The sequence below is a fragment of the Indicator indicator genome, chromosome 35 (genome assembly GCF_027791375.1).
Source record: "Indicator indicator isolate 239-I01 chromosome 35, UM_Iind_1.1, whole genome shotgun sequence".
Lineage (NCBI taxonomy): Eukaryota > Metazoa > Chordata > Aves > Piciformes > Indicatoridae > Indicator > Indicator indicator.
The window spans coordinates 1878028-1903280 of NC_072044.1; the positions used below are offsets into that span (position 1 = coordinate 1878028).

Sequence of the window (25253 nt, forward strand, 5' to 3'; positions counted from 1 at the left end):
GAAATTGCTCCTAATCTCCAACCTAAACCTCCCCTGGTACAATTTCAGGCCATTTCCTCTTGTCCTGTTAGTTTCTTGGGAGAAGAGGCCAACACCAGCCTCATTCCAACCTCCTTTCAGGAAGCTGTAGAGCACTAAGTTCTCCTCTTCAAGCTGAACCATCCCAGCACCCTAATGTGAGGCTCTTTTAGTGAGAAGATCTCTGGAAATGTATTATTTAAGAAACCAACTCTGACACCCTGATTCACACCCCCAAAACACTTAGCTTCCAAACCCCACCAGATTCCCACCACAATCCACGTGGCACCTCTTCCACCACGCATCCCTGGAATGATTTGGAGCCAAGCTCCACAATTTCTTAGAGCATTAAGAACACAAAAGAAGTGTACCTGGAAATTTCTTGTTATTATTTCAAGAGGCAAACTCCAGAAGAGAAGGGAGCAAAGCTTTGTCAGGCAGCTGGACTGGCAGTGTGGAAACTTCAGCACAGGGCAGGCTTGGAGCCAAGACGCAGTCACTGTGTAGAACATATTTCAAATCAAGGAAAAACTGTCCATGAGGTCAGTTCTTAGAGAGATCAAGGTCTGGCTGTGACCTTTGCTGGGTAGATGGATAGATGGAGAAGTGGGGAAAAAAAAAAAAAAAGGTATTAGAAACAAGCAGGGCATCTACAGAGGATAAAAATGTGAAATAGCCTCCAAAAAAAAAAAAAACAAACAAACAAAACAAAAAACCCCAAGCTCACAACTGAAATGTCAAGAGAAGGAATGAAGTGAGAATTGTCAAAGCCTACCAAACATGAAGTTATTGCTGTTCTTTGCTGTAGAACACAGCAGACCCCAGGAAGGGACTGGTCTGTGTGGAGAAAAAAAAAAAAAAAAAGAAAAAGAACAGCCAAAAAAAAGGAAAGTCAATACAATGACAGCAGAGGAGAACTGGCAACAAACAGAGGGAGGTTGGAAATCAGAAGAAGTTTCCTAATAGAAGAATGGAATTCTAAAATAGGCTCCCAGGAGAAGGAGCAGCTTCCAGTCTTACATTAATCTAACCACTGCTCCATAACTTGAGATCAGAAAAGGCTCTGGGGAGACCTTAAGGCAGCCTTCCAGTACCTGAAAGGGGCTACAAGAAAGCTGGGGAAGGACTTTTGACAAGGGCTGGGAGTGACAGCATGAGGGACAATGGATTGAAGCTGGAGAAAGGCAGATTGAGACTGCTCATGAGGAAGAAATTCTTGAGAGTGAGGGTGGGGAGACACTGGAACAGGTTGCCCAGGGAGGTTGTGGATGCTCCCTCCCTGCAGGTGTTCAAGGCCAGGCTGGATGAGGCCTTGAGCAACCTGGGCTGGTGGGAGGTGTCCCTGTCCATGGCAGGGGGTTGGAACTGGGTGATCTTTAAGGTCCCTTCCAACCCAACTCTGTGATCTTAGAGGTCTTCTCCAACTGAAATGATTCTGTGGATACAGAACAGAAATCTGAAGCAGGCTGTCAGAGAATGGATGGTAACCTTTACATAAAGCAGAGAAAAGTAGACACATTGCTCAGGGGATGAACTAAAGCTTGGGCCAGAGTTTAAAGTCAAGATGAACAGGAACCAAAGGAAGTTTGCACTAGGAGGGGGACAAGCCTCCACGCTCCAGAGGCTTCCTGAGCATCCTGCAGGTCTCTCTGCAAGTCTTGCATACTCCAAGGCTTGTTTCAAAGTTCAGTGTTTAATCAGCCAGGATATCTGTGGCTATTAGAGAAGCTGAGAGCCATTAACTCCATATTCTGTGCATTGTTCTATAAATAGATTGGACATGGTGTTCTGCAGGGTTGGAAAAGATTAAACGATATAGTGCATTGGAAATGAGCTTCTGTTGCTTTAATGGTGCCAAGGGTAAGGTAGGATTAAAAGGAGAACCACAGAGGAGGGGAGGAGGAATCCTTCATCTCTGGAAAGTAATGAAGAGGCCCAAAAATGAGATCAAGGTCTGAGTGTAAGTGGTTCTATCAAATTACACAGGAAGGAGCTCCACGCTGCCTCATCTCCATATGCAGCTCGATGCCACCTCCCCCAAAGCAAAAGTGACAGAAGAGTTGAACGTGGCTCAAAAGCTCTTTGTTGTAAAGATTTGGCCTTGCCTTCCTCTCAAACGTGCAAAAGTTGTGTCTTAGGGGGGAAAAAAATGAAAGGTTTCAAAGCCAGAAGGATGCTCTGCAGACCCTAACTTTGCCAGCACTGACCCGGCTCTGAAGAGCCAGCTGAAAGTGAAGGGCCAGCAGAGCCACCAGCAGAGCCACCAGCAGAGCCACCAGCAGAGCCACCAGCAGAGCCACCAGCAGAGCCACCAGCAGGCACTGCACCCAGTTCTGGGCTCCCCAGTTCAAGAGGGACAGGGATCTGCTTGAGAGAGTCCAGTGCAAGGCTACCAGGATGATTAAGGGACTGGAGCACAGCCCTGGGAGGAGAGGCTGAGAGCCCTGGATGGTTAGTCTGGAGAAAAGAGTGAGAAGGAATTTAATACATGTTTAGCAATACCTGAGGGCTGGGGGGCAAGAAGGAGGGGACAGGCTCTGCTCAGTTGCACCCTGGAATAGCACAAGGGGTGATGGATATAAATACAGCACAGGAGGTTTGATCTCAACATGAGGAGGAACTTCTTCACTGTGAGGCTCACAGAGCACTGGAGCAGGCTGCCCAGAGAGGTTGTGGAGTCTCCTTCTCTGCAGACTTTCAAGCCCCATCTGGATGTGCTCCTGTGTGACCTGTGCTGGATTCTCTGGTCCTGCTCTGGCAGAGGGGTTGGACTCATTGATCTCTGGGGGTCCCTTCCAACCCCTAACATCCTGTGAGCCTGTTACCAACAGGGCCATTTGCTTTTCAAACAGCCAACATGATCTCGAAGGTCCCTTCCAACCTAAGCCCTTCTATGGTTCTGTGATTTCACTGGGTGTTCAGACACATGGAATAATTCCAGGTCCTAACCTGGCAGCCCAGCCTGCTTGCAGGTTGTGTTAGTGGTGGCAGCTCAGCTTCCCAGGGCTGTAGGTAGGACAGGTGAGCAGTGCTGCCTGCTTGCACCGAGGGAAGCACACCACAGAGAGTGAATTCACTTCATGTCTGGTCCACTCTGGTTAATTTCTTTTACTTTATTTCTTTTTAAATGAAGATTTTGTTTTCTGCTTACCAAGGAAAAACTACACCAGGCCAGGGAGCCAAGCTAGCTTCCACCAGATGAAGGTTTCATCATCCCTTGCCTTTCCAAGCTACATGCACTCAGTTCCCACTCAGAAGCACAAATTGAATCCTTTGCTGAATCCCTGCCTGTATTTTATGACAGAGTCAAGAGAGGGGATTCTGCCTATTCACTCTGCTCTGCTGAGACCCCCCTGTGTCCACTTTTGGTGTTCCCATGAGGAGAAGGGCACAGAGCTGCTGGAGTGAGTCCAGAGGAGGGCCACAAATGCTGGAACAGCTCTGCTGTGAGGGTAGGCTGAAGGAGCTGGGATTGTTCAGCCTGGAGAAGACTGCAGGGGGACCTTAGAGCTGCCTTCCAATAGCTGAAGGGATCCTACAGGAAGGCTGGAGATGGACTTTTCCTAATGGTGTCTAGAGACAGGACAAGGGGGAATGGTTTGAAGCTGATGGAGAGTAGGGTTAGACTGGAGCTTAGGAAGAAGTTCTTCAGTATGAGGATGGTGAGACTCAAATAGGAATCCAGGGAGATTGTGGATGACTTCTCCCTGGGGTTGTTCAAGGAAAGGTTGGTGAAGCCTTGAGCATCTGAGTCTAGATGAGAGACATCCCAGTCCCTTCCAGCTTTCAGCCATTCAGCCCCCCCACCAGTCCAAAGTGGGAGCAGGAGTGGACATGGGACCTGTACACATAGCACCTGCCATGGCTGCACTCCAGTCATCTCCTTGCTCAAGTACAGAAGATCTGGAAAGCTGAAACTGTCTGGCAAATATGAAATTATGTCATAGGTTATAACTTAATAGTTTATTATACTACATAAATCAAGAGTGCACATTAACTCCACAAGAACTAGATGAAAATCATTAATAAATAATAATGAGCTGTTTCCTGGGCCTGCCATCTGGTAAGCATTTTTATCTAGCCAGCAACTCCTGCTCCTTGCTCTTCTCCAAAGCAGCTAAGAGATGAAGGCAGGCTGAGACCCAAAGCTAGATACCCAGGGTGCTGACAGCCACATGCATCACCCTCCCAGCACTCCAAGTGCAGAGTATTTCACACACACACAATCACAAAATGGTAGGGCTTGGAAGGGAGCTTGAAAAATCACCCACCCAGTCCAAGCCCTCTCTGCCAGAGCAGGATCACCCTAGGGCAGGTCACACAGGAACACATCCAGGTGGGTTTTGAACGTCTCCAGAGAAGGAGACTCCACAACTTCTCTGGGCAGCCTGCTCCAGGGCTCCAGCACCCTCACAGTGAAAAAGATTTTCCTTCCTCCTCTGCTTCAGCTTGCACTCATTGCCCTATCATTGGACATCACTGCCCTTCCTGCTTCTTCTGAGCCTCCACTTTCTTAAAAAGCAAGAAGGAGCCCAAAGTCATTGGGAGCTGCTTTCCAGCCTGCTCTCCAAAACACGTGGGCTCCAAGATAACCAAATTAATCATTCCAACCTGTAAGTGGCTGTCATTAGTATTATTATTTTCATCATATAAATTATCTTCCAGATTAGGTCATATGCATTTTGAGCTCCTGTGGTTTCCTAGCAACTCCTCTTACCACTCCACATGCAGACACAGTGTGCCATTTGCTTTTCCTTTTATAGCCTCTCTGTGCAGAGGTTATATTCAGCAACAGTGATCTCAGGCCTGGCCCTAGTGACCTTTAGTCTGTTACATCTGTGGAACACAATGCAGAAGAGCTTCATCCTCCCCTCCAAAGCCATTTGCAGCACATGGCCAGGAAAATATGGTCCCCCACTTGTCTGTCTGCTGTCCTGCAGAGCTGAAGGACTGACCCACACCCACATGGGTTAACAACAAGCAGGATTAAGATGATGTGGTCTGCCAAATTCTCTAGATTTCTGACAGCCAAACAGGTGGCAATCCATAGTATGGTTCCCTGCAAAATCCTCCTGCTTCAGAGGTGTGGGGTGCCCTAAGCTCAAGGCTCTTGCCTCCAATTCACTCCTCTGAGCTGCCATTCCTCTGCCAGCCAGCCACAGCCCAACCCATGCATTGCAACAGGTACCCCAGAACCTCCCCACAAACCAGCCAGCTTCTCCCTGCTTCCACACTGTCACCTGGCTCTCATGGCTGCTAGGTGCCCTTCATGTCCTCAGGCCACTCCTCTAAGTCCATCTCAGAGCTCTGCTGCACTTAGACCCTTTGTTACTACTGGGGTGACTCAGGTGCTGATCCCACCCAAGCACATGGCACCTAAAGCATGGAGGAAAGTCTGTGTCACTTAGAATCACAGACCTGTTCTGGTGGGAAAAGCCTTCTGGGTTCAGCCAGTCCAACCATCAACCCACCACCACCATGGGGATTAAACCACAGCCACTCAGTTATTGACCACCTCCAGGGATGGAGACTCCACCACCTCCCTGAGCAGCATGTTCCAATCCCTGACCACTCTTGCAGCAAAGAAATTTCTCCTCATCTCCAACCTCGCACAATTTCAGGCCATTTCCTCTCCTTCTACCACCTGATACCAGGGAGAAGAGACCAACCCCTACCTCACCCCCACCTCCTCTCAGGCAAAAACCGGAGAGCTGCTTCCCAAACGCCACACATTTATGCTTCTCACAACAACTCATCAGCTCTGGCTTTCGAGTTGTTTCGAGTCCAAACATGGGAAAACTGTCTGGAGGGCCAAACCCATCCCAGGCACTGCTTTTAATTAACTTCTCTAGCTGAGTTAATCAAGATATCCACCAAATTTAATCACAACGGGGGCGCGGAGCGAGGCGATGTGACAATCCCAGATCATCTTTTTCTGGGTGAGGAGAGCAGGATTGCTTCTGTCCTGCCCCACTGACTTCTCTTTTTTTTTTTTCTTTCTTTCTTTTTTTTAATAATAACGTCTGTTCTAAACCACAAAAGCAATGGGGCTTAATTATTTAGATACCTAGTGGCCCTGTTTCAAAGCAGAAAAGAAAGAGAACGGAGCTCAGAAACCAACCATCCTCAGTCCACATGGAGCACAGCTATTAATATTTGATCCCCTGCTAGCCCAGAGGCAAAGGGAATAATGTTCATTACAAGAGCCTAAGACTGAATCCACTTTCACAATTGCCTGAACTGCAGATGAGGATGAAACCTCTCCTGCTACAGGTGAGGGACTCTGCTGGTTCAGGAGGGGAGATGATATTTTGTCTAGCACACAATGAAGTTGAAGTCTTCTGTGGTTGCCAGCAGAGCCTCTTTGTAAAGATCATCACTGGGCCCCAGCCTCCAGTCCTGATTAGAGAAGAGATAAAATCATGGCAAAAAGGAATAGAGACACAAAGGCACACACCTGAAAACAGAAGAAATAATTTAATAGAAATGTAAGTAACAGGGAGACAATGGCAAGTAACTGGGCATGGAATTTCCTTCAGTTCTTTACTCCCCTAACTCATAACTCATTCAGCACTGGCCAGACCACACCTTGAGTACTGTGTCCAGTTCTGGGCTCCTCAGTTTAAGAAGGACATTGAGATTCTTGAATGCGTCCAGAGGAGGGCAAGGAGGCTGGGGAGAGGTCTCAAGCACAAGCCCTATGAGGAGAGGTTGAGGGCCCAGGGGTTGTTTAGCCTGGAGAAGGGGGAGACCTTATTGCTCTCTACAACTACCTGAAAGGAGATTGTAGCCAGGTGGGGCTTGGTTTCTTCTCTCAGGCAACCAGCAACAGAACAAGAAGACACAGTCTCAAGCTGTACCAGGGGAAGTTTAAGATTTGAGGTAAGGAGAAAGATCTTCACAGAAGGAGCCATGGAATGTGCTGCCCAGGGAGGTGGTGGAGTCACGATCACTAGAGGTATTCCAAAAAAAGCTTGGATGTGGCACTTGCAGCCATGGTTTAGTTGTCAGGAGGTGTTAGGTATCACGTAATAGGTTGGACTTGATGATCCTGTTGATTCTGTGACAACCAACAGCAGTCTGTGGCTTTGGTGCCAGATTAGCCTAAGGTCAGCCTTATTCAAGTCTCAGAGCAAAAGAGCAGTTGGGGAAAGTCTTCAGGAAACCCGATGATCCAATTTCATTTTCTTGTTGCATCCTCACTCTACATCATGTAAATGCAACTCTCTTGGTAAGGGCTTGTAGTGATAGGATGAGAGAGAATGGAGTGAAGCTTGAGAGGGGGAGATTTAGACTGAAGGTTAGGAAGAAACTCTTTCCGATGAGGGTGGAGAGACACTGGAACAGGTTGCCCAAGGAGGTTGTGGATGCTCCCTCCCTGGAGGTGTTCAAGGCCAGGCTGGATGAGGCCTTGAGCAACCTGGGCTGGTGGGAGGTGTCCCTGCCTATAGCAGGGGGATTGGAACTGGATGATTTTTCAGGTCCATTCCAACCCAACCCATTCCCATCAATCTATGAACCCTTCCAGGTAGCCCTGAGAAATACCTTGGCCCCAGCACAAAGCAGTTTTGATCAGAGATTTCACTCCGGTGTACTGAGTTGGAGCCCTGACACTAAAATGGGACAATGAAATCTAGGTGAAGTCTAGGGGAAAGAAAAAAATAACTTTGGATGTCCCCATTTTGGGGTGTCTAAAGAGGACCTATTTTTTAGGCTGGTCATAGCCTGTGTCACCCAGTTAAAGCCACAACATAGCATCCTGCACTTGTCTGTGCCTGAGAAACTGTCTGCTTAAGGAGAAGCTCTTCAGGTTAAACAAATCTTTCAAATATTGAGGGCCAGAGTCATTCAGGCAATGCACAGTAATAGAACTCCTGGAATTATTACACTCTCTGGACCCACTGAGATATTTGCCTCTTGGCTTTACTCTTCCTACAGCAGCTACCCATTAGCACCTCTAATTACAAAGGGGGGAAAAAAAATTAAAGAATCACGAGTTCCACCTTATTTAAAAAGATTATGCAGCATTTTAAACTCCAGCACAATGTAATTATTTTTTAATAGTCACAGCTATTGCCTGTATTTACTTTATAAGGGTGTTTGAGTCATAAATTAACAGTAGAAAAGGAGAGGGGGGGGGAAGAAAAAAGGCAAATCAGCACTTGACAGAGAAGCAGGCAGCAAGTGAGGAGGAAAAGTGAAACGCTAAAAAGAAGGAAGAGGAACGTCTCAGTCTGCTTTGCTCTGGACTGCTTTTTATCATCTGACTTGCCCCTCTGGAGGGGGAGGTCAGGGATAAATAAAGCCAAGAAGAGTTGAATGTCTGCGTGGTTGCAGAGGGACTTCTGTCGGTCTCAGGGATGCCTCTTTCGGGCCAGTCTGACACGACCGGGGAGCAAATAAGCCAGCAGAGGACAGGCTACTGGCACGGAGTAGAGAGGACGCTGGGCGAGCGGCCGGGGGGCGGACGCCGCCGGGGGGGACGCTGTGGGCGAGTGACACCACAGATGTCAGAGCACAGAGCTGAAAGAAGGAGAGAGGACTAAACAACCAAGCAGGTTAGAATGGAGAGGAGTCAAGAAAAGCAACACGCAGAGCACATGGGGGCTGCCAGGTCACAGTCACCCTGTGGCAGGAACATATCCAGCACAAGTGTCCCTAGTTGCTGGGCATCTCACCTCCCCCCCCCCCCCAAAAAAAAAAAACCCACACTATTAACTTTTGAAAGGACAAATCAACCTGCAGTTCTCCTCTCTGGAAAGGCTGATAGCATGCTGTGGTAGATGATGTTCTTCAGACACATCCACTCACCCAGCTCCTGGGGACAGACCTGTGCTAGCCGTCCTCAACAGCACCTCCATCCTCTCCCCACACTCACGCCCCTTGAACTTCACCCCCCCAGGCTTTATGAGGCAGAGGGAAAAGCTGAAGTGCCCTTCCTCCTTGTGTCTCCAGCACAGAACTGTTCACCCCTGTGCCAAGCTCTAACCCCAGCTCGTTGCCTCCTCCACAGAAAGCTCGGCTGGCGAGGATCCGCGTGGCCAAGACCGGCAGCTCCAACGCCTACCTGCACAGCAAGCGCAACGGCCTCCTGAACGAAGCCCTGGAGCTGACGGTGAGTGCACACACACCACCCCCTGGAGAGCTCCCCTGCTCTCACACCTCTCCCAGGGCTCCCTCCCTCCCCCCCTCTCTCCATTGCCATATAATTGCTCACTCTCCAGAGCTGCAGCTTCACACACGGTGCTGTGCTGGAATGACCTTCTCACGGGCTGCCCCTGTGCCGTGTGGGGGACAGCTGGAATCCAGCTGTAGGACTGGATGGGAGGGAAAAGCTTCCTTGAGCTAGGAAAGGATCTGAGCTTCTAGCAATGACAGAATCCCAGAATGGTGGGGGATGGAAGGGACCTCTGGGGATCATCCAGTCCAACCCCCCTGCTAAAGCAGGGCACCCACAGCAGCTTGCCCAGGATCACAATGGTCAGTGGCAGGGTTGAGGCTCAGCAGAGAAGGAGATTCCACAACCTCTCTGGGCAGCCTTCTCCATGGCTCCAGCACCCTCAAAGGGAAAAAGTTTCCCCTCAAGTTCAAGCGAAACCTCCTGAGTTCCAGTCTGTACCCAGTGCCCTTGGTTCTATCACTGGGCACCCTTGAGAAGAGCCCAGCCCCAGCCTCGTGAGGTTTTAGCTATTGATAAGCATTGATCAGATCCCTTCTCAGGCTGCTCTTCTCCAGGGTAAACAATCCCAGATCCCTCAGCCTCTCCTCCTCAAAGAGATGCTCCAAGTCCCCTTATCATGACCTTCAAACCCCTCTGTGTGATGGAGCTGCTCCAATTGATATGGCCCAGGGTCTGCCCATACCACAAATATCCAGACTCTTCCAACATTTGCTATTTCTAAGAGCCTCTCTCTAATCTGGACGATCTGATCCTGCCCAGCAGGACAGGAGAACATTCCTAGCTCTTGCTTCAGGCAGTTTGGGAGGTAGGTCTGTTTTGAAGAGACAGGTCTGGAGGCTAATGCCAGCTATTGAGGAGAAGAAAAGCTTTAAGTGCGTGAGATTGCTCTCAGAATCAGTGGAATTGAGGTTATTACATTAAGCCTGATTCACACCAGTCCAGGTATTAGCACATTTCGTGGATTTCATTGCAAATAAATCAGCCTTTCATGCACATGGGGAGCAAAGTGCAAGAAGAAGAATGCTCTGAGCCACCAGAAGCACCAAGCACTTGTCCAAGCATCCTCACCTGGGAGCTAATCATTCAAACAGTCATTGTTTTCCCTGGCACACATCCTTGCTTCTGCAAAAATCAAAGCTGAAAAGCTCTCAGTTCCTGCTGGATGCTGCTCACCACGACCTGAGCCCACCACCAGGACCCTCCTCTCCAGCTTCAGTGGGAATAACAGACAGAGAGAAATTGGGCAGCACCTTATCTGCTGCTCAGTGCAGAGTGAGTCAGAGGAATCTGCCCCCTGACAACTGGAATTGCTTCTAAACTGACTCTGCAAGAGCACTTCACATGAAGTATGGATTTGGAAGCTCAGAAGTCCAGACCAGCTTCTGTTCTCCCTTCTTAAACAAGCTTGATCCTTCTGATTACACATCCAACATTGTCTCCTGCTCTGAGAATAGCAGCACCACTCAAAATCTGTTTCTTCAATCATATGTTGGTGCTGAGCAGCTCCAGAAAAGTTGCTTTCTCAAGAAGTCACCATGAGTATTGGTCACACCTAGTCCAGAGCTTTGACTCCAGGCTCAGGACTGGGGGTGCCAGCTCAGCTGGGATTCTGCTCTTTCAGTGGCTAAGAACAAAGATTTGATTATAAAGTTGAGCTTTTCAGGTTCTGAAAAATCCCAGAAGAGCTTAAGAGGGACACTCAGCTTGCACTTGATCCTCCAGCCTGTCATCCCAACAAGCATCTCCTCACTGCTCTTGTCAACCAAAACTCCCTGCCAGGACCACTCAGGGAGGAGCAGCTGCCACACCAACGCTCAAGCCCAACACCACATGAGGTTGACAGAAATATTTGGCTGAATGGGTTCATTTCCTGGCACTTCCCCAAAAATAGGTGGAGGAAGGGGAGTTTGTTGGCTACAAAGCTGCTGTAGACACAGAAAGGAAAACAAAAACATTTCTGCAGAGGTTCTAGTGGATTATTAATTTTTTCCCCACCCATTAATCAGTACATTTAGAGAAACAGTAGCACCTAGAGCAGGTCTTCCCAAGGTTGTCTGGGTGCAATTTCCTTCCAGGTAGGCTCATGGCTTTAAATGCTATCAGGACTCCCCACAGCTCAGTCTGATCCACAAACCCTACTTTGAAAAGCACTGAACATTATTAATACCTTTGAAGAAACAATCCCCACCCTAAAGAACTTCCTCTTGAATGAGTCAAAAGCAAGGGGCACAGGGAAGGAAGTGTGACCATCCACCTGTGACACACAGGAATGCCATTTACTGAAGCAAGAGATGACCAAAGCTGTGTCTGGCATCTGCATGACCACCAGGAAATGATTTTTCATGGAATGATTTTGGTTGGAAAAGTCCTTGAAGATCATCCATTCAAACCATCAACCCAACACCACTGTGGCCATCAAACCATGTCCCAAAGGGCCATGGCCACACATTTCTTGAACACCTCCAGGGATGGTGACTCCACCACCCCCCTGGGCAACCTATCCCAATGCCAAGTGAGCACTTAAGGACCAGCCCCACACCTGGATGGAGAACTGAGCCATGTCTCTCCAGCCACAGGCATTAATTAACACCAGAACTGCAGAGCATCCTTGGTGGACAGCTCTACACGGCCACTTTTAACTCCACAGGCAGCATTTTATGTCCTTTTTATTTCATGGCAGGAGAACAAACTAATCTGAAGAGCACAAAATGTGACTGACAGCTTTGTCTAGCCAGCCAAATGTTTTGAGCTGTGAAGAGATGAAGGAAAAGTGACTTCTGCAGTTGCTATAATAGGGACCAAAACACTATCTACACACTGTGCAATTCTGTCACTCAAATCAGTCTCAAACTGCTTCACTGCTCAGGTCCACAGCCCAGTTTGATACCTTGCCCAAGACTGGCCAGATAGCCACAGGGCTGGTTTGCTCCCCTGCAGTGATTCCAACTGCATGGCCATGGTGGATCTGACCAATCTCAGCAGCAGGACTCACACAGGACTGTGATCAATAACTAACTGACTGCCCTGCAGTCTGACACCTCCAGGGTTCAGAGGAGCAGAGGATGGCTTAGGTTGGAAGGGACTTCAGAGGTCATCTACCAAATCCTCCCCACCATGGGCAGGGATGATCTCCCAACCAGATTCTGCTGCTCAAGGCCTCATCCAACCTGACCTTGAACATCCCCATGGAGAAGGCATCCACAATCTCCCTGGACTGCCTACTCCAGAGTCTCACCACCCTCATGCTGAAGAACTTCTTCCTAAGCTCCAGTCTAACCCTGCTCTCCCTCACCTTCAAACCATTCCTCCTTGTCCTATCTCTGGAGACCCTTATGAAAAATGGCTCTCCAGCCTTCCTGTAGGATCCCTTCAGCTATTGGAAGGCAGCTCTAAGATCCCCCTGGAGTTTTCTCCAGGCTGCATAACCCCAGCTCCCTCAGCCTGCCCTCATAGCAGAGGTGCTCCAGCCTTGGATCATCTTTGTGGCCTCCTCTGGACTCACCCATGGAAAACAACTGCCCCAGAGCATGTCCTGGCTGTGGCTTTGCAGTCAAACAAACAAATTAGGAACTAAGGACTGTTCAAGACTCCAGAACATGTGCCAGAATGGTGCTGGTCCTTTCATTAGCACCAGGAGGAACACACTGACACCAAGGGAACAGTGAGTCTGCAGTCTCACATCAAAGTCAAGTGATGGCAAAGGAAAGGATTCATCCAAGGACAGCAGCAGAGAGGAGCTCTGCTGCTAGCAAGACTCTTGCTTCAGGAGCATGTGGATTTGTGGCATTTTACATTTGCCATCCAGACACAAAGTACTCAGACAGGGTGGGGTTTTTTTTCCCCTCATTTAGAGAGGTTTTTAGTGGGCTTTATGTCAGAAGTGCTCAAGGGATGGTGAGCTTCTTCCCATGGCAGCAGCCTACAGATCCTCTTAGCCTTAATCTCCTTGTACAGCTCACTGAAATTCCCTTTTAGCTCAAATGCTAGGAGGTGTATATCCTAGGAACAGTGGGTTGGGAGGTCTTGTGCCTTTTCACAAGCAGAATCTGCTTAGCCACAGATAAGTGCTGTAGCCCTTCTCTCAGGAAGGGACAGTCTGACCACCCAACCAGTCCACCTCAGTTCACCAGTGTCTGATTTTCCTGGGCTGAAGCACTAAGCAGAAGAGGTAAAGTGGAAGTATTTTGGATTTCAGAGCTGACACCACAGTGTTTCAGCCTCCCTCCAAGCAACCAGCAGTTCACCAAATGTCTTCCAAGAACAAACTGGACAGCAGCTGGCACTGAGTCCTTGCAAAACTGGCAGCCCAGCCCCCAAAGCAAAGCAGCTCTTCTCCTCTCCTCCCCTCCAAGCCAGACTCTTCTAATGAAGACACAGATTGTTTGCCTGCAGTGGTGCAGCCTCTACAGGGACACATTCCTCAACAGTGCTGTCACAATGCCAAGCATCCCAGTGATGCTGGCACTCTCCCTGTCTTAGGGCAGCAGTCCCTGCAGATCTCCTCCTCAATTTGCACACCAGGATGTTCTCAGTGCTTGCACACTCTTTGCTCTCAAAGCACTGAGCTGATTGAAGAAAGAGGGAAAGGAATAATTGAGTTGTTTGGGTAGGAAAAGACCTCTAAGACTGAGTCCAACCATCAGCCTAACCCCACCACGGCCACTAAACCATGTCCCAAAGTGCCACAGCCACAGGTTTCTGGAACACTTCCAGGGATGGGGACTCCACCACCTCCCTGGGCAGCCTGTTCCAATGCCTGAACACTCCTGCAGGAAACAAACTTTTCCTAATGTCCAATCTAAACCTCCCCTGGCACAATACAGTCACTGATGCTCGTTTATACCTGCCCACTGCCCCCCCTTGATCCATCTCCACCAGTGGTAAGCCCAACCTGGCTTGGCCTCATGATGGAAAACAAAAGCAGAGGCTAAGCTGTGCTACTAAAATTGGCTTCTTCCAGAGGTGTGGAAGCTTTGTTTTTCCTTTCAGATGCCATTTAGACCTCCATTCAAGCAAACCCTCATAAAAAGCTGCTGTTTGCAACATCTGCTCTTGCTCTCTCCCTTTCCAGTGCTTTAGAGCAGCACCATATCTGCTTTAAGGCTTGCAAAGACCTCCATGGGAAATATTCCAACACAGACTAGAGTGGAGCCCATAGTCCCAGCAGGGTAGGAGCAGGACCAGCTCCATGTGCTGGCTCACCAGGAGGATTGTTAATAAGGAAAATGGAACTGATTTTTATAGAGAGGTTTTTTTTTGGGTTTTTTTTTGATTGTGTTTTTGTTTTGTTTTTTTTTTTTTTAGGCCACTCCTAAAAATACTTCTGGGAACGTTCATCTTCCCAAACAACAGCCAAAAAAATCCATAACCTGCCTAAGATGCACTCCCACAGGCATCTATTAGCTCTGTGTGCACTAAGGCAGCTTTCCTAATGGCACCAGTTGAGCTGTGGTTTGGCATCTGCCAGAGAGAAGAGTTATTCCCTCATTTAAGGATCACAGAACCATCCTGGAAATGGCCTCCAGAACACACATTTGCAGTGACTCACTGGGACACAGGAGGCTATTTCAGAGCAAGGCTTTAAGCATGTTGCCCCTTGAGAGCAACAGACAATGGCTTGGCACTTCTGCCAAGATGCTCTGCTGAGTCTCCCATCCCACCCATTCTCTCTCTGGAGCAGTTAGATGCTGCTGGTTCGTGTCTGAGCAGAAAACTCAAGCCATGCACATCCATTTTTGGCTTTCAGAGGTAGGCACATGACAGAAGACACCCCTCATGGAGCAGAGGCAAACCTTTCATCACACCTAATTGGTGTTTTACTGCTTGCAAACCACTGGGCACACACAGATTAAGGTGTCATGGGCTCACAGGCAAAGTCAAGCTGAGGAGCTAAAGCAGCAATGGCAAGAGAACAACCTTAGCAACACACATCTTAAATATGCCACCAGAGAACAGAGAAAGGGAGAAAAACAATCCCACCTCTCAAACAGCACAAAAGCTCTCAAAAGAGCCCAAACTGCTTCTTTTCCTTCCATTTCTGAGGTGCAGCTGGTCACCAGCTCACAGGCCAAGTGAGGGGTGGTATTTTGAGGCATGGAAAGCACCTGATTCACTGATACAGGGCAGAAATCAAAACCACAGAGCAGTGGATTCCCACACACACCCCCCCCAAGCTGACTCCATTGGCCTGTTGCTGGTTTGCTGACTGCTCCATGCCAAGCTTTCTGCAGGAGCTGAGCACTGCACACGCACTGAACCCAAGCTCCTGCACTCTTATCCACTTCCATTTCAGCTGCTCCAAGCAGATCAAGGCCCTGAGTTCAACAAAAACACAGAGACTGCTCTGAGAGCTGTAGCTTATCCTTAACCACTGCAGTCTGAGCAGCCTCTGCACACACATACATGATGGAGAAGCTGAGAACAGTCCAGCAAAAGCACCCCAAAGATTCTTGCCAGCCAGGGTTCCTAAAGCAGACTGCCCAAAGCAGCTCTCCCCTCTCAGCTTCTTTTATATCCTCCTCGGTGGGACCACTCCCTTTAATAGTTTTTGACCTAAATACCCTCAGCTGTACCCAACCCCTCCCAGATGGCACAGGCTGCCTCTCAATGATAAAAAGCTGTTAGCCACATCTCAGCAGTTTGAGCACAGAGAGGGGAGAGGGGAAGGCTGCTCCTCCCCTGCTCAGGTGTTGCTGGACAACAAGCTCTGGATCCTGAGGTCTTTGGAATGGGGCTGCTTCATTCTGTTCTTCTGCTCAGTGTTGCACAGAAGGCTCCTGGGCAGCTCACAGGACTCCTGGGCACTGTGTCACTAAAACATAAATCACAGTAAGCCTTTCAGTGAAAGTCACAATCCATGAGAAACTAATGAAGATGGGACCCTCCTTCCCCTGGGGAGCTGCTGCCACATTTCATGTGAACATGAGCCCTTTGCCACTGCTGCACAATGCTGCTTCATTTCAAGTATGCTTGAACAGGATCATTTTTATATATTAACTCTCACAGGCAATACATAAAGCAGAGTCTGCCTGCTGCTGCCTTCTCCCAGCCTTCCAAAGAGGGCTTGGCCACAGGAGGGTTACCACACCTCCAGTCTGCACCAAACCCACTCCTCAGGAGCTGCTATTGCCCCTCCCCACCAAGCACCAGATGCACTGAGGCAGGAAAGAGCAACTCCCTTTTGCAGGTGCAAAGTGTGAAAAGCAACAGGAGATGTCCATGAAGAGGAGAGACAGAGGCAGGAGTCCTGTCTCTGGAAACAGCCTGACAAAGTCTAAGCCATGGAGCCTGGATCCCCATTTCTGCTCTGGTGTGCAGATGTGACTCAGGAGGCTGCAGCAAACAGAACTGCAAAGCTCCAGCAGCCCAGTACTGTGCAGCCCTGAAGGTCAGGCAGAGACAGCTTATGCTTTGTCTCCTAACAGAGACTAGAGATCAGGGCACATCTGTTGGCATTCAAAGGTCATGCCAAGCTTAAAAGGCTTAATGTTTTGTGGAAAAGTAAACCAGCACAGGTTGAGGTTTTTTTCTTTGCCTACTGCTTCCTGAGCTTTGACATCATAGGTCAAGAGCATTGCCCAGGTTTCCTCCCCTGCTACCAACTGGCTAGAAACACACCAGGGTTGGATCAAAGCTGAGCTCCTCACCTGGGTTTACAAGCCAGGTTGTTAAGGTTAAAAAAAAAAAATAAAAATGAAGTAACCTCCTAAGTGTGATGAGAAAAAAAAAAAAAACCTGAGAGCTGGCAAGACTGAAATTGTTATCCACAGCCCTGTGTTACTGCTGGGAGCTGTGTTTGTTTTCCTGGTTTTACACCTGCTTTGGGGTTTGGTTTCTTCCCCTCCCTTTTTCTGGCTCTTCAGGGATCCACCGAGGATGAGCAGCACATGACTAAAGGCACCTCCTTAATCGAAAGCCAACATCACCACCTGCTGCACTGCCTGGAAAAAACAACCGTAAGTACCAACAGCATCCTCCTGCATCTGCCGGGGCTTGTGCCTAGATAAAGACGTTCCCCAGACCCCCCCAGGCTGTGCCAGAGGGGCTGACTCAGCTCCCAGGAATCTTCTGCAATGGGTTAAATGCACTTCTAGTTCACTGTCTGCTTTAAAGCTATTAATGATTGTAACAAGGGGTAAAGATGTGACTCTGCTACTCCAGAGTCACCTACACCAAGGACAGAGCCCGGAGCAGGTTGCTCAGCAAAGTTCTTTTGAACACAAGAAGCTTTTCAGCTTGGGCTCAGGGAGATCCCAGAAAAAAGGGGTGCATTAGGATCAGTTTCTTCAGTGCTTCTGAAGGAGAAGTCAGCTGCATTTCTCTGGAGCTGGCAGTTGTGTTAATTAAGTACTGAGGGAGGATTAAGCTCTAAGAGGAGGAAGGTGCTGCCAAGGTCTCCAAACTACAACCTGCTGGAAAATAACCAACCCTTGGCCCTTCATATGGCAGGGAGCAGATGAACTCCTCTGTGGGTCTGAAGGCTGCACATTGTCTCCTCTCACTGCAGTTCTGGCTACAAGAGCAGCTCAATTTGCTCAGAGCCTCTCAAGCAGTCTCTCTAACACAGAATCATAGAATTGTTAGGGTTGGAAGGGACCCAGGGCATGGGTAGGGACACCTCACACCACATCAGGTTGCTCACAGCCACATCCAGCCTGGCTGCAAAAAACCTCCAGGGATGAGGCTTCCACCACCTCCCTGGGCAACCTGTGCCAGTGTCTCACCATCCTCATGGGGAAGAATTTCTTCCTAATATCCAATCTGAATCTGCCCATTTCTATTTTTGTTCCATTCCTCCTAGTCCTATCACTCCCTGACACCCTAAAAAGTCCCTCCCCAGCTTTCCAGATACTGGAAGGCCACAATCAGGTTCTCCTCAGAGCCTTCTCTTCTCCAGACATGACTTTTCTGCTGGGCAAGGTATTGGGAGTGAGACTATTTTTTTTTCCCCTTTCATTCTGAAGTGATTGTGTGTGCAGAAGCCCCCTGGAACATTTCAGATGTTTATTTGATACCTATGTTTAACTTCCAGGTTTATAGGCAAGGTTCTGCAGGAAAGGAACACACTCTCCATGCCATGATTCACTCTAGAGAGCATGGAGAGAGGTTGCCCCTTGAAACATCCATGCCTTTTCCTATCTGCATCCATCAGCAAATGTCCTTTTTGATTTCTGACTTGCAAGAGCTTTCTTTTAGATAAAACACCTCCACTTCCATAGTTTGGCTTGTGCTGGAGTAACATCACTCAGGGCTCAGCGATACACTGGAAGAAGATGGTTAATTAGAGTGACCTGCTGAGTGGCACAAGGAGCTCTCAAGGTCACCCCTGCCAAGGACACTGAACTGATTCTTCCTGTATCAATGACTGTTGGGTTTATTTCCTAAGACTCATCTCACCTTTGTTTCTAGCAAATTGTGGATGTTACATAACAAGCAGAGAGTTCACAATCTGACTCTTTGCTTCAGAACTTCAGCCTTACAAACCTTGCACTCCTCTGCCCTGTGCCTGACAGGAATCCTTGCATTTGAAAACTTCAGCAAATTGGCTGAAGCCAACTGAAGCTGACAGCCCTGTCCCCAGGGTCTGCCCTTCTAAGGCCCTGACTTTGTAAAGGCATTTAGAAATTCTGACCTCTGCACAAAGCAAGGGGACATTTCTGGGAGCTGCCTGAGCCTCTCCACTCCTAATGAGCTGGTTGGGGTGCTGGCAGTGGTGTGGCCAGAGCATATCCCAGTTTGTGCATGGCATCAGCCTACACCACACTAACAAAGCCAGGCTGCCTCCAGCCTGCTCACAGGGAGTCTCTGGTGGAAAACATTCAGAATATTGCATTTTCCCAGCAGAAAATAGCACTTTGTGATTAAAGTCTGGACAATAAAAACCTGCACAATATTTGATGGGTTTCCCCACACACATTTTCCAGCAAGTTTTTACCACCATGCTGCATCAAATCATGGAGCAAGTTTGGCTTGTGGTCTGAAATGATCCATCCAAAGAATTCAGCCAGCTTGTGTGGAGGTTCTACACTTCACACAACCTACCACAACACTCAGCAACAGCTCTCCTCCCAGAAATCTAAATCATAGAGAAAGAATTCCTGAAGCCAGAAGAGTCGTTTTGTGACCACATTGCAGGAATGGAATGAGGAATGTACCATGGTTGCAAACTTGTTTCAATGGGCAATCCACCTCCTCTTAAACCAGGCTGAAGGATTCTCCAAGCAGGTGATTTATTGTCCTGGTGCCTGTGGTCAGCACCAGCACACGAGTGCATGGCTGTGAATGTCTCACCAGGCTGCTGTGTCAGATGACAAAGTGACCCTCAAGTGCTTCTGAGAGCCACCAGGGAGATTACTTTGTCATCTTCACATGGCAGATGGAGTTTGTTCAAACAGGAGGAGCTTTCTGCCACTCATTCTAACCCTCAGAGTGAGCAAGGCCATTCACATGCCATGATTTCTCCACGTGCTGACACACTGAATCCAGCCCTTCAACCCAAACCTTTCTCTGGGCTTCAGAGAGTATGATCCAAGCCCAGAGCTGATGGCAATGCAATTCCAATTTGTTGTGTGCATGAATCAGCAGCTGGGACTTTGCTTTCCTTTGCCTTCAGCTCTCAAAAGACTGAACCACAGAAGAATAAAGTGGGAGAAGGAAGGAACAAAGGGGTCTGATTCGGGCAAGGTTTGGTGAAGGGAAGGTCTCATTGCCCATTTAAACTTGAGCTGGAATGCTGAGGCAATAGATGCAATGCTGGGAACTGAGATTCTGAATGCTGGAATGGACAATCAATTGTGTTTTTATCTTTTGTTGGCATGTTGTCCTGTAGGGATTGTCCTATCTTGTGGATGATCCCCTGTTATCTGTACGAACTTCCACCATCAAGGTATTTCCTTTTTAATTCAATCTGTGGTTTTCTCTGTGGTCTCTGTGACGTGTCTGGAGAGTGTTTGCTTCCTTTCTTGTTCCTGGTCTTGTCCTTGGGAGTTTGTGCACGTGGCTCTTTCTGGCTCTCCTGGGGGAGAGCTCATTTCCTGGGGGAGCTGTTGGTTGTTCCCATGAAAGCCGATGGCTGCCTTCACCATGGCTGCATTTGTTTCCCATCCTCTCTGATGCTGACAGGGTCTTGGATAAAGGATGTTCACTAGAACCACTTGGGCGTTGATACACACACAGAAGAGTTCTTTCCTTCAGGTTTTCTTGCTCCTTACCACAAAAGCTCTTTTTAGCTTCAGCTTTCTGAATTTCCTCTCCCTATTTCCTTCCCACTCTCCCCTGCTGTGTTTATTCCCACTCCAAGAGCTGCAGGGATGCTTGGAACCCAACAGCAGCAACGTCCTGCAGTGAAGCTGCATGCCAGTGATCATCCAAACACAGTCCTGCCCCCAGGCACAAAGCAAAAGGAGCATGAATCTCCTCCTTGGTTTTCACAACCCTGTGGCATTGCAGACTTTTTTGGAAGCCACTTTTGGAATCCAGACACAAAAATGGGAGGAGATTCCAATATGATCTAGTAGCCACCTCAGACTAGGTAAGCAAGGCAGCACTGGTGGACTACCCTGGTTTTGTCACTGCAACAGCTTCTCTTACTCCCCTACCAATGGAGGAGAGCCAAATCTCTTGGTTGCAGTGAGTGAAGGGGCAGAGTCCTTTCTTTTCACCATCTGCCTCATGCAAATATTTTCAGGCACAGAGGCAGGGAAAATGTCACACAGACAGGGGCTGTCCCCCCACCCCCACCCCAACCTAGCAAAAGGTACCACTGACAACAAACTGCTGTTGGGCCACAGCTGTTGGTGCCACCAGAGGGTAATGTCTCTGTTTTTCTTCCCCCTCCCCTCCCCTGGCAGAACCACGAGTTCATAGACGAGCAGCTGTTCGAGCAGAACTGCATGGAGAGCTCGATGCAGAACTACCCTTCCTCTCGGAGCCCCTCCTTGTCCAGCCACCACGGCCTCACCTCCTCCTGCTGCTCTCGCCGCAACAAGAAGACCACCCACCTGCCCAACTCCAGCGTGCCAGCCACCCGCCTGCGCAGCATGCAGGAGCTCAGCACCATCCACATCCAGTGCAGCGAGCAGCCCTCCCTCACTACAAGGTACAGGCAGCAGGCTCTCGCCTCCCGGCCACTGCCTGCAAGCCTCCCAAGTGCTTCAGCCCATGGGATGCTCTTGCTGGGGGTGGAGGGCTGGCAGTGTCTTTGGTTCACACAGAATCAACCAAGTTGGGAAAGAACTCAGAGGTCATCAAGTCCAACCTATTACCTAATGCCTAAACACCTCTCTTCATCATGAGAGTGGTGAGAGCCTGGAATGGGTTGCCCAGGGAGGTGGTTGAGGCCCCATCCCTGGAGGTGTTCAAGGGCAGGCTGGATGAGGCTCTGGCCAGCCTGATCTGTGTGAGGTGTCCCTGGCCATGGCAGGGGGTTGGAACTGGATGATCCTTGTGGTCCCTTCCAACCCTGACTGATTCTATGATTCTGTGATTCCTGACAACTAAACCATGGCTCCAAGTGCCACAGCCAAGCTTTTTTTTGAACACCTCCAGGGATGGTGACTCCACCACCTCCCTGGGCAGCACATTCCATGGCCAATTACTCTTTCTGGGAAAAACTTTCCCCTCACCTCGAGCCTAAACTTCCCCTGGTACAGCTTGAGACTGTGTCCTCTTGTTCTGCCTCTGGTTGCCTGGGAGAAGAGACCATCCCCAACCTGTCTATAACCTCCTTTCAGGTAGTTGTCGAGAGCAATAAGGTCTCCCCTGAGCCTCTTCTTTTCCAGGCTGAACAACCCCAGGTTCCCCTCCTTCTTGGGCAGTAGGAAGAAGGTCTTTACAATGAGGGTGGTGAAATACTGGAACAGGCTGCCCAGGGAGTCAGTACAAATATCTGAGGGGTGGGTGTCAAGTGGAGGGGGCCAAGCTCTTTTCAGTGGTGTGCAGTTACAAGACAAGAAAAAACAGGTTCAAGCTTGAACATAGAAGATTTCACCTCAACATGAGGAGAAATTTCTTTGCAGTGAGGGTGACCAAGCACTGGAGCAGGCTGCCTAGAGAGGTTGTGGAGTCTCCTTCTCCAGAGACTTTCAAAACCCACCTGGATGCATTCCGGTGTGGACTACCCTGGGTGATGCTGCTTTGGCAGGGGGCTTGGACTCAATGGTCTCTTCAGATCCCTTCCAACTTCTAATGTACTGTAATGTAATGTGATTTGCTGCCCAGGGAGGCATAGATTCATAGAACACTGTGTTGGAAGAGACCTCAAAGATCATCTGTAGCCCAACCTTTCAAGGTAAGAATATAGTTTCCATGAGCTGGCCCAGCAGCCTGCCAAGCTGGTCCTTCAAACTGTCTAATGTAAGAGAATCCACCACCTCCCTTGGGAGTTTATTCCAATGTTTGATAGTTCAAACGGTCTGGTGCAGTGTCAAGAGGACAACAGCTTAAACCAGCACCTGAAGCAGTGATTTGGAGAATGCCAACAGCTCTACCTCTTTCAGCAGGCCCCAAAGCAGATGCCAGTGATGTGTTAAACGCCCACATGGCTCCTTATTTCCCTTCCTTACCAAACTGTGTAAGGATGGAGAGAGAGAAAGCAAAGCAGCTCTCTGTTTTTGCATGTGGAAGGCAAGTGACTGGGTGTACTGCTCACCACTGGCAGAACCACCCAGTCCCTCAGCTTGGCCAACTCTCAGCTTGTGATTGAGGGAGCAGAATGGGCTCTGCTGTGCTCTTGAGGTGCTTGAGTGATCAAGAAACCTCCTCTTGTTGACTCACTCTGAGATCACAGCAGCAACAGCTTCCCAAGTGGGAGCTCTGCATCTGAGAAAGGCCAGGCCTGGTGTTTCAAAGGAACACGTTGGGCTGCTATCAGCAGACTCCTGGAGCTGTGCAGATGCACAGAAGTCAACCTATCATTTTCCCCTCTGTAATTAATTAGAGGATGCAATTGATGCAGATCTAATAAGAATGCTCCCAGCTGCCAGATCCTTGAAACTACTGCAGGGAGATGAAAGGACAGGAAAGATCAAGGGACAGGGAATTTGAAAGAGGCATTTGAAATGCAAGGAGGAGATCTCTTTAGAGCTACCTGAGCTCTGGAAAGAGGCAGGACACAGGGCAGTGGCTTCAGATGTTCTCTTAATTAAAGTAGGATTATGCAAGAACGAGGTGGAAACATCCTAACCAAGCTTTAAAAGCTGAGTGTAATCTGGGAAGAAAGGAATGATGCCTTGCAGGAACTGGGTGGGGGAGGGCATTGAAGTGCAGCTTTCAGTGCCCTTAGTTCAGAGGCATCCGATCGCGATTCAGTACAACCATCCCCACCCTCCCTCCCGTCTGCTTGAAAAACGAAACCGAAAACAAAACGCCAAGCACTGACTTTGTTTTCTAGTCGTTCCAGTCTCAACATGAAATCAGATGATGGGCTGAGACCGAACTGCAAAGCTGCCCAGATCACCACAGCCATCATCAGCATCCCCACGCCGCCGGCGCTCACGCCAGAAGGTGAGAGCAGACCTCCCCCACCCGGCAGCCCAGGCCACTCCACGAACATTTCCACCACCACCACAAGCAACATAGTCAAGGTCTCTGCCTTGTAAGACGTCTCATGCACAGAAGGAGGCTGGAAGACCGGTGCCCCTCTCTCTCCCTCCACACCTCCATGCTCCTTTCTTGCTGCAAATCGTGCCTGGATGGACCAACCTGACATTTTGTCATCGAATTAGCTAACGGAGATCTAACGAGGCAGCTTTCTTCAGACTCGCATGCTGTGGACTGAGGAAGGGTTAGGAAAGGGAGGAAGAGGCTGGTTAGAGGAAAAAAAAAAGCAACAACAACAACAACAAAAAACCCTGCCTGGAGAGCGTGGTGTGCCATGGGACAGGGCAAAGAGCAGCGGCTGAGGCTGCAGGGAAAGGAATCATCATGGCAAGAAGAGAGTCAACAAAAAGCAAATCTAAACACTGTGTATCGCAGCACCTTTTTAAAGGTTTTTAATGGATAATATTTATTCATGAGGAAATGACTGAAAAGGTGACAGACAATGGATTTTGTGAAAAAAAAAAAAAAAGAAAACCAAACAAAGAAAAAAACTAAACAAAAAAAAAAAACCGCAGGAAAAAATAATTTGTTTTTGTCTTCATGGAGCAGAACCTTGAAACCAACCAAAATTCCACATTTTTTTTTCCTTCTATTTCTACTTTACATTCTTTTTTTTTTTCTTTTATAGGAAAAAGATTTAGACACAGAAGCCACTTGGCACAGCAATCTCTTTCCATCCCTCTGTGCGTGTCTGTGTGTCTCTGTGTGTGAGTGTGCAGCAGAACCACAGCAGAGCAGCAAAGAGGAGCAGGGCACCTTCCCATGGTTGGGCACAGGGCAGGAAAACGCAGGGCACACACAGACACCCCTCTCCCCCAAATCATCTCACCCTGGATGGCTTTTCTTTTCTTCAGACACAATTTTGTATCCTCCTTTCAAGTCAATACAGTGCAATTGCAAACTGTGTTTGTCTGCTAATTATTGTCTGTGGAAAACATCTTCGTGGAAGGAAAAAAAAAAAGAAACAACAAAAAAGAGAAAAGAAGAGTTAAAAAAAAACCAACAAGAAAAAAAAAAAAAAAAAAGGACAGGCTTTTAAGTAGAGTTTTAGTCCCACATGGGTATATCTGCTTTCTATTTTTGTTATCACTTGTACCAGTGTGACTAGACTACCAGTTCTGTATTTTTAATAAGGAAGAGAAAAAAAAAATCATAAATCAAGGTAGGATTCTCTTTTTTTTTTTTTTTAACCACTGTAAACACCAATGGCAAAGGAGAAGAAAAGCACCAAACTCAGAAGTCTACCAGAGGTTTCTTGTCATATGTACCCATGGCTTTTTTTAGGGGGTTTTGATTTTTTTTTTTTTTTTAATTTGGCTTCTCTAGCCCCATTTCTTTGCTAGCCCAGGACCTGTTGTAAATAGTAGCCAAATAATGTCTGGATCTATACTTGATCATAATGAACCCCAGAGCCAATTATCTTGCATGGACAGAGAGGTATTTGGCTTTTTCATGG

At 48.5% G+C, this 25253-nt stretch overlaps 1 protein-coding gene across 2 annotated transcripts in view; it reads left to right on the forward strand.

Annotated features, from left to right (window-relative positions):
• Positions 1–23796, forward strand: part of KCND3 (potassium voltage-gated channel subfamily D member 3) — a 142252-nt gene extending 118456 nt beyond the window's left edge. Inside the window, exons 3-7 of one of the 2 annotated variants that reach the window (XM_054395867.1) lie at positions 9032–9133; positions 17062–17154; positions 20028–20084; positions 21049–21296; positions 23589–23796. In XM_054395867.1, the coding sequence (XP_054251842.1) occupies positions 9032–9133; positions 17062–17154; positions 20028–20084; positions 21049–21296; positions 23589–23796 (708 nt within the window). The remainder of the gene's footprint in view (positions 1–9031; positions 9134–17061; positions 17155–20027; positions 20085–21048; positions 21297–23588) is intronic. The other variant, XM_054395868.1, reaches the window with a different exon arrangement.
• Positions 23797–25253: the final 1457 nt, after the last annotated feature.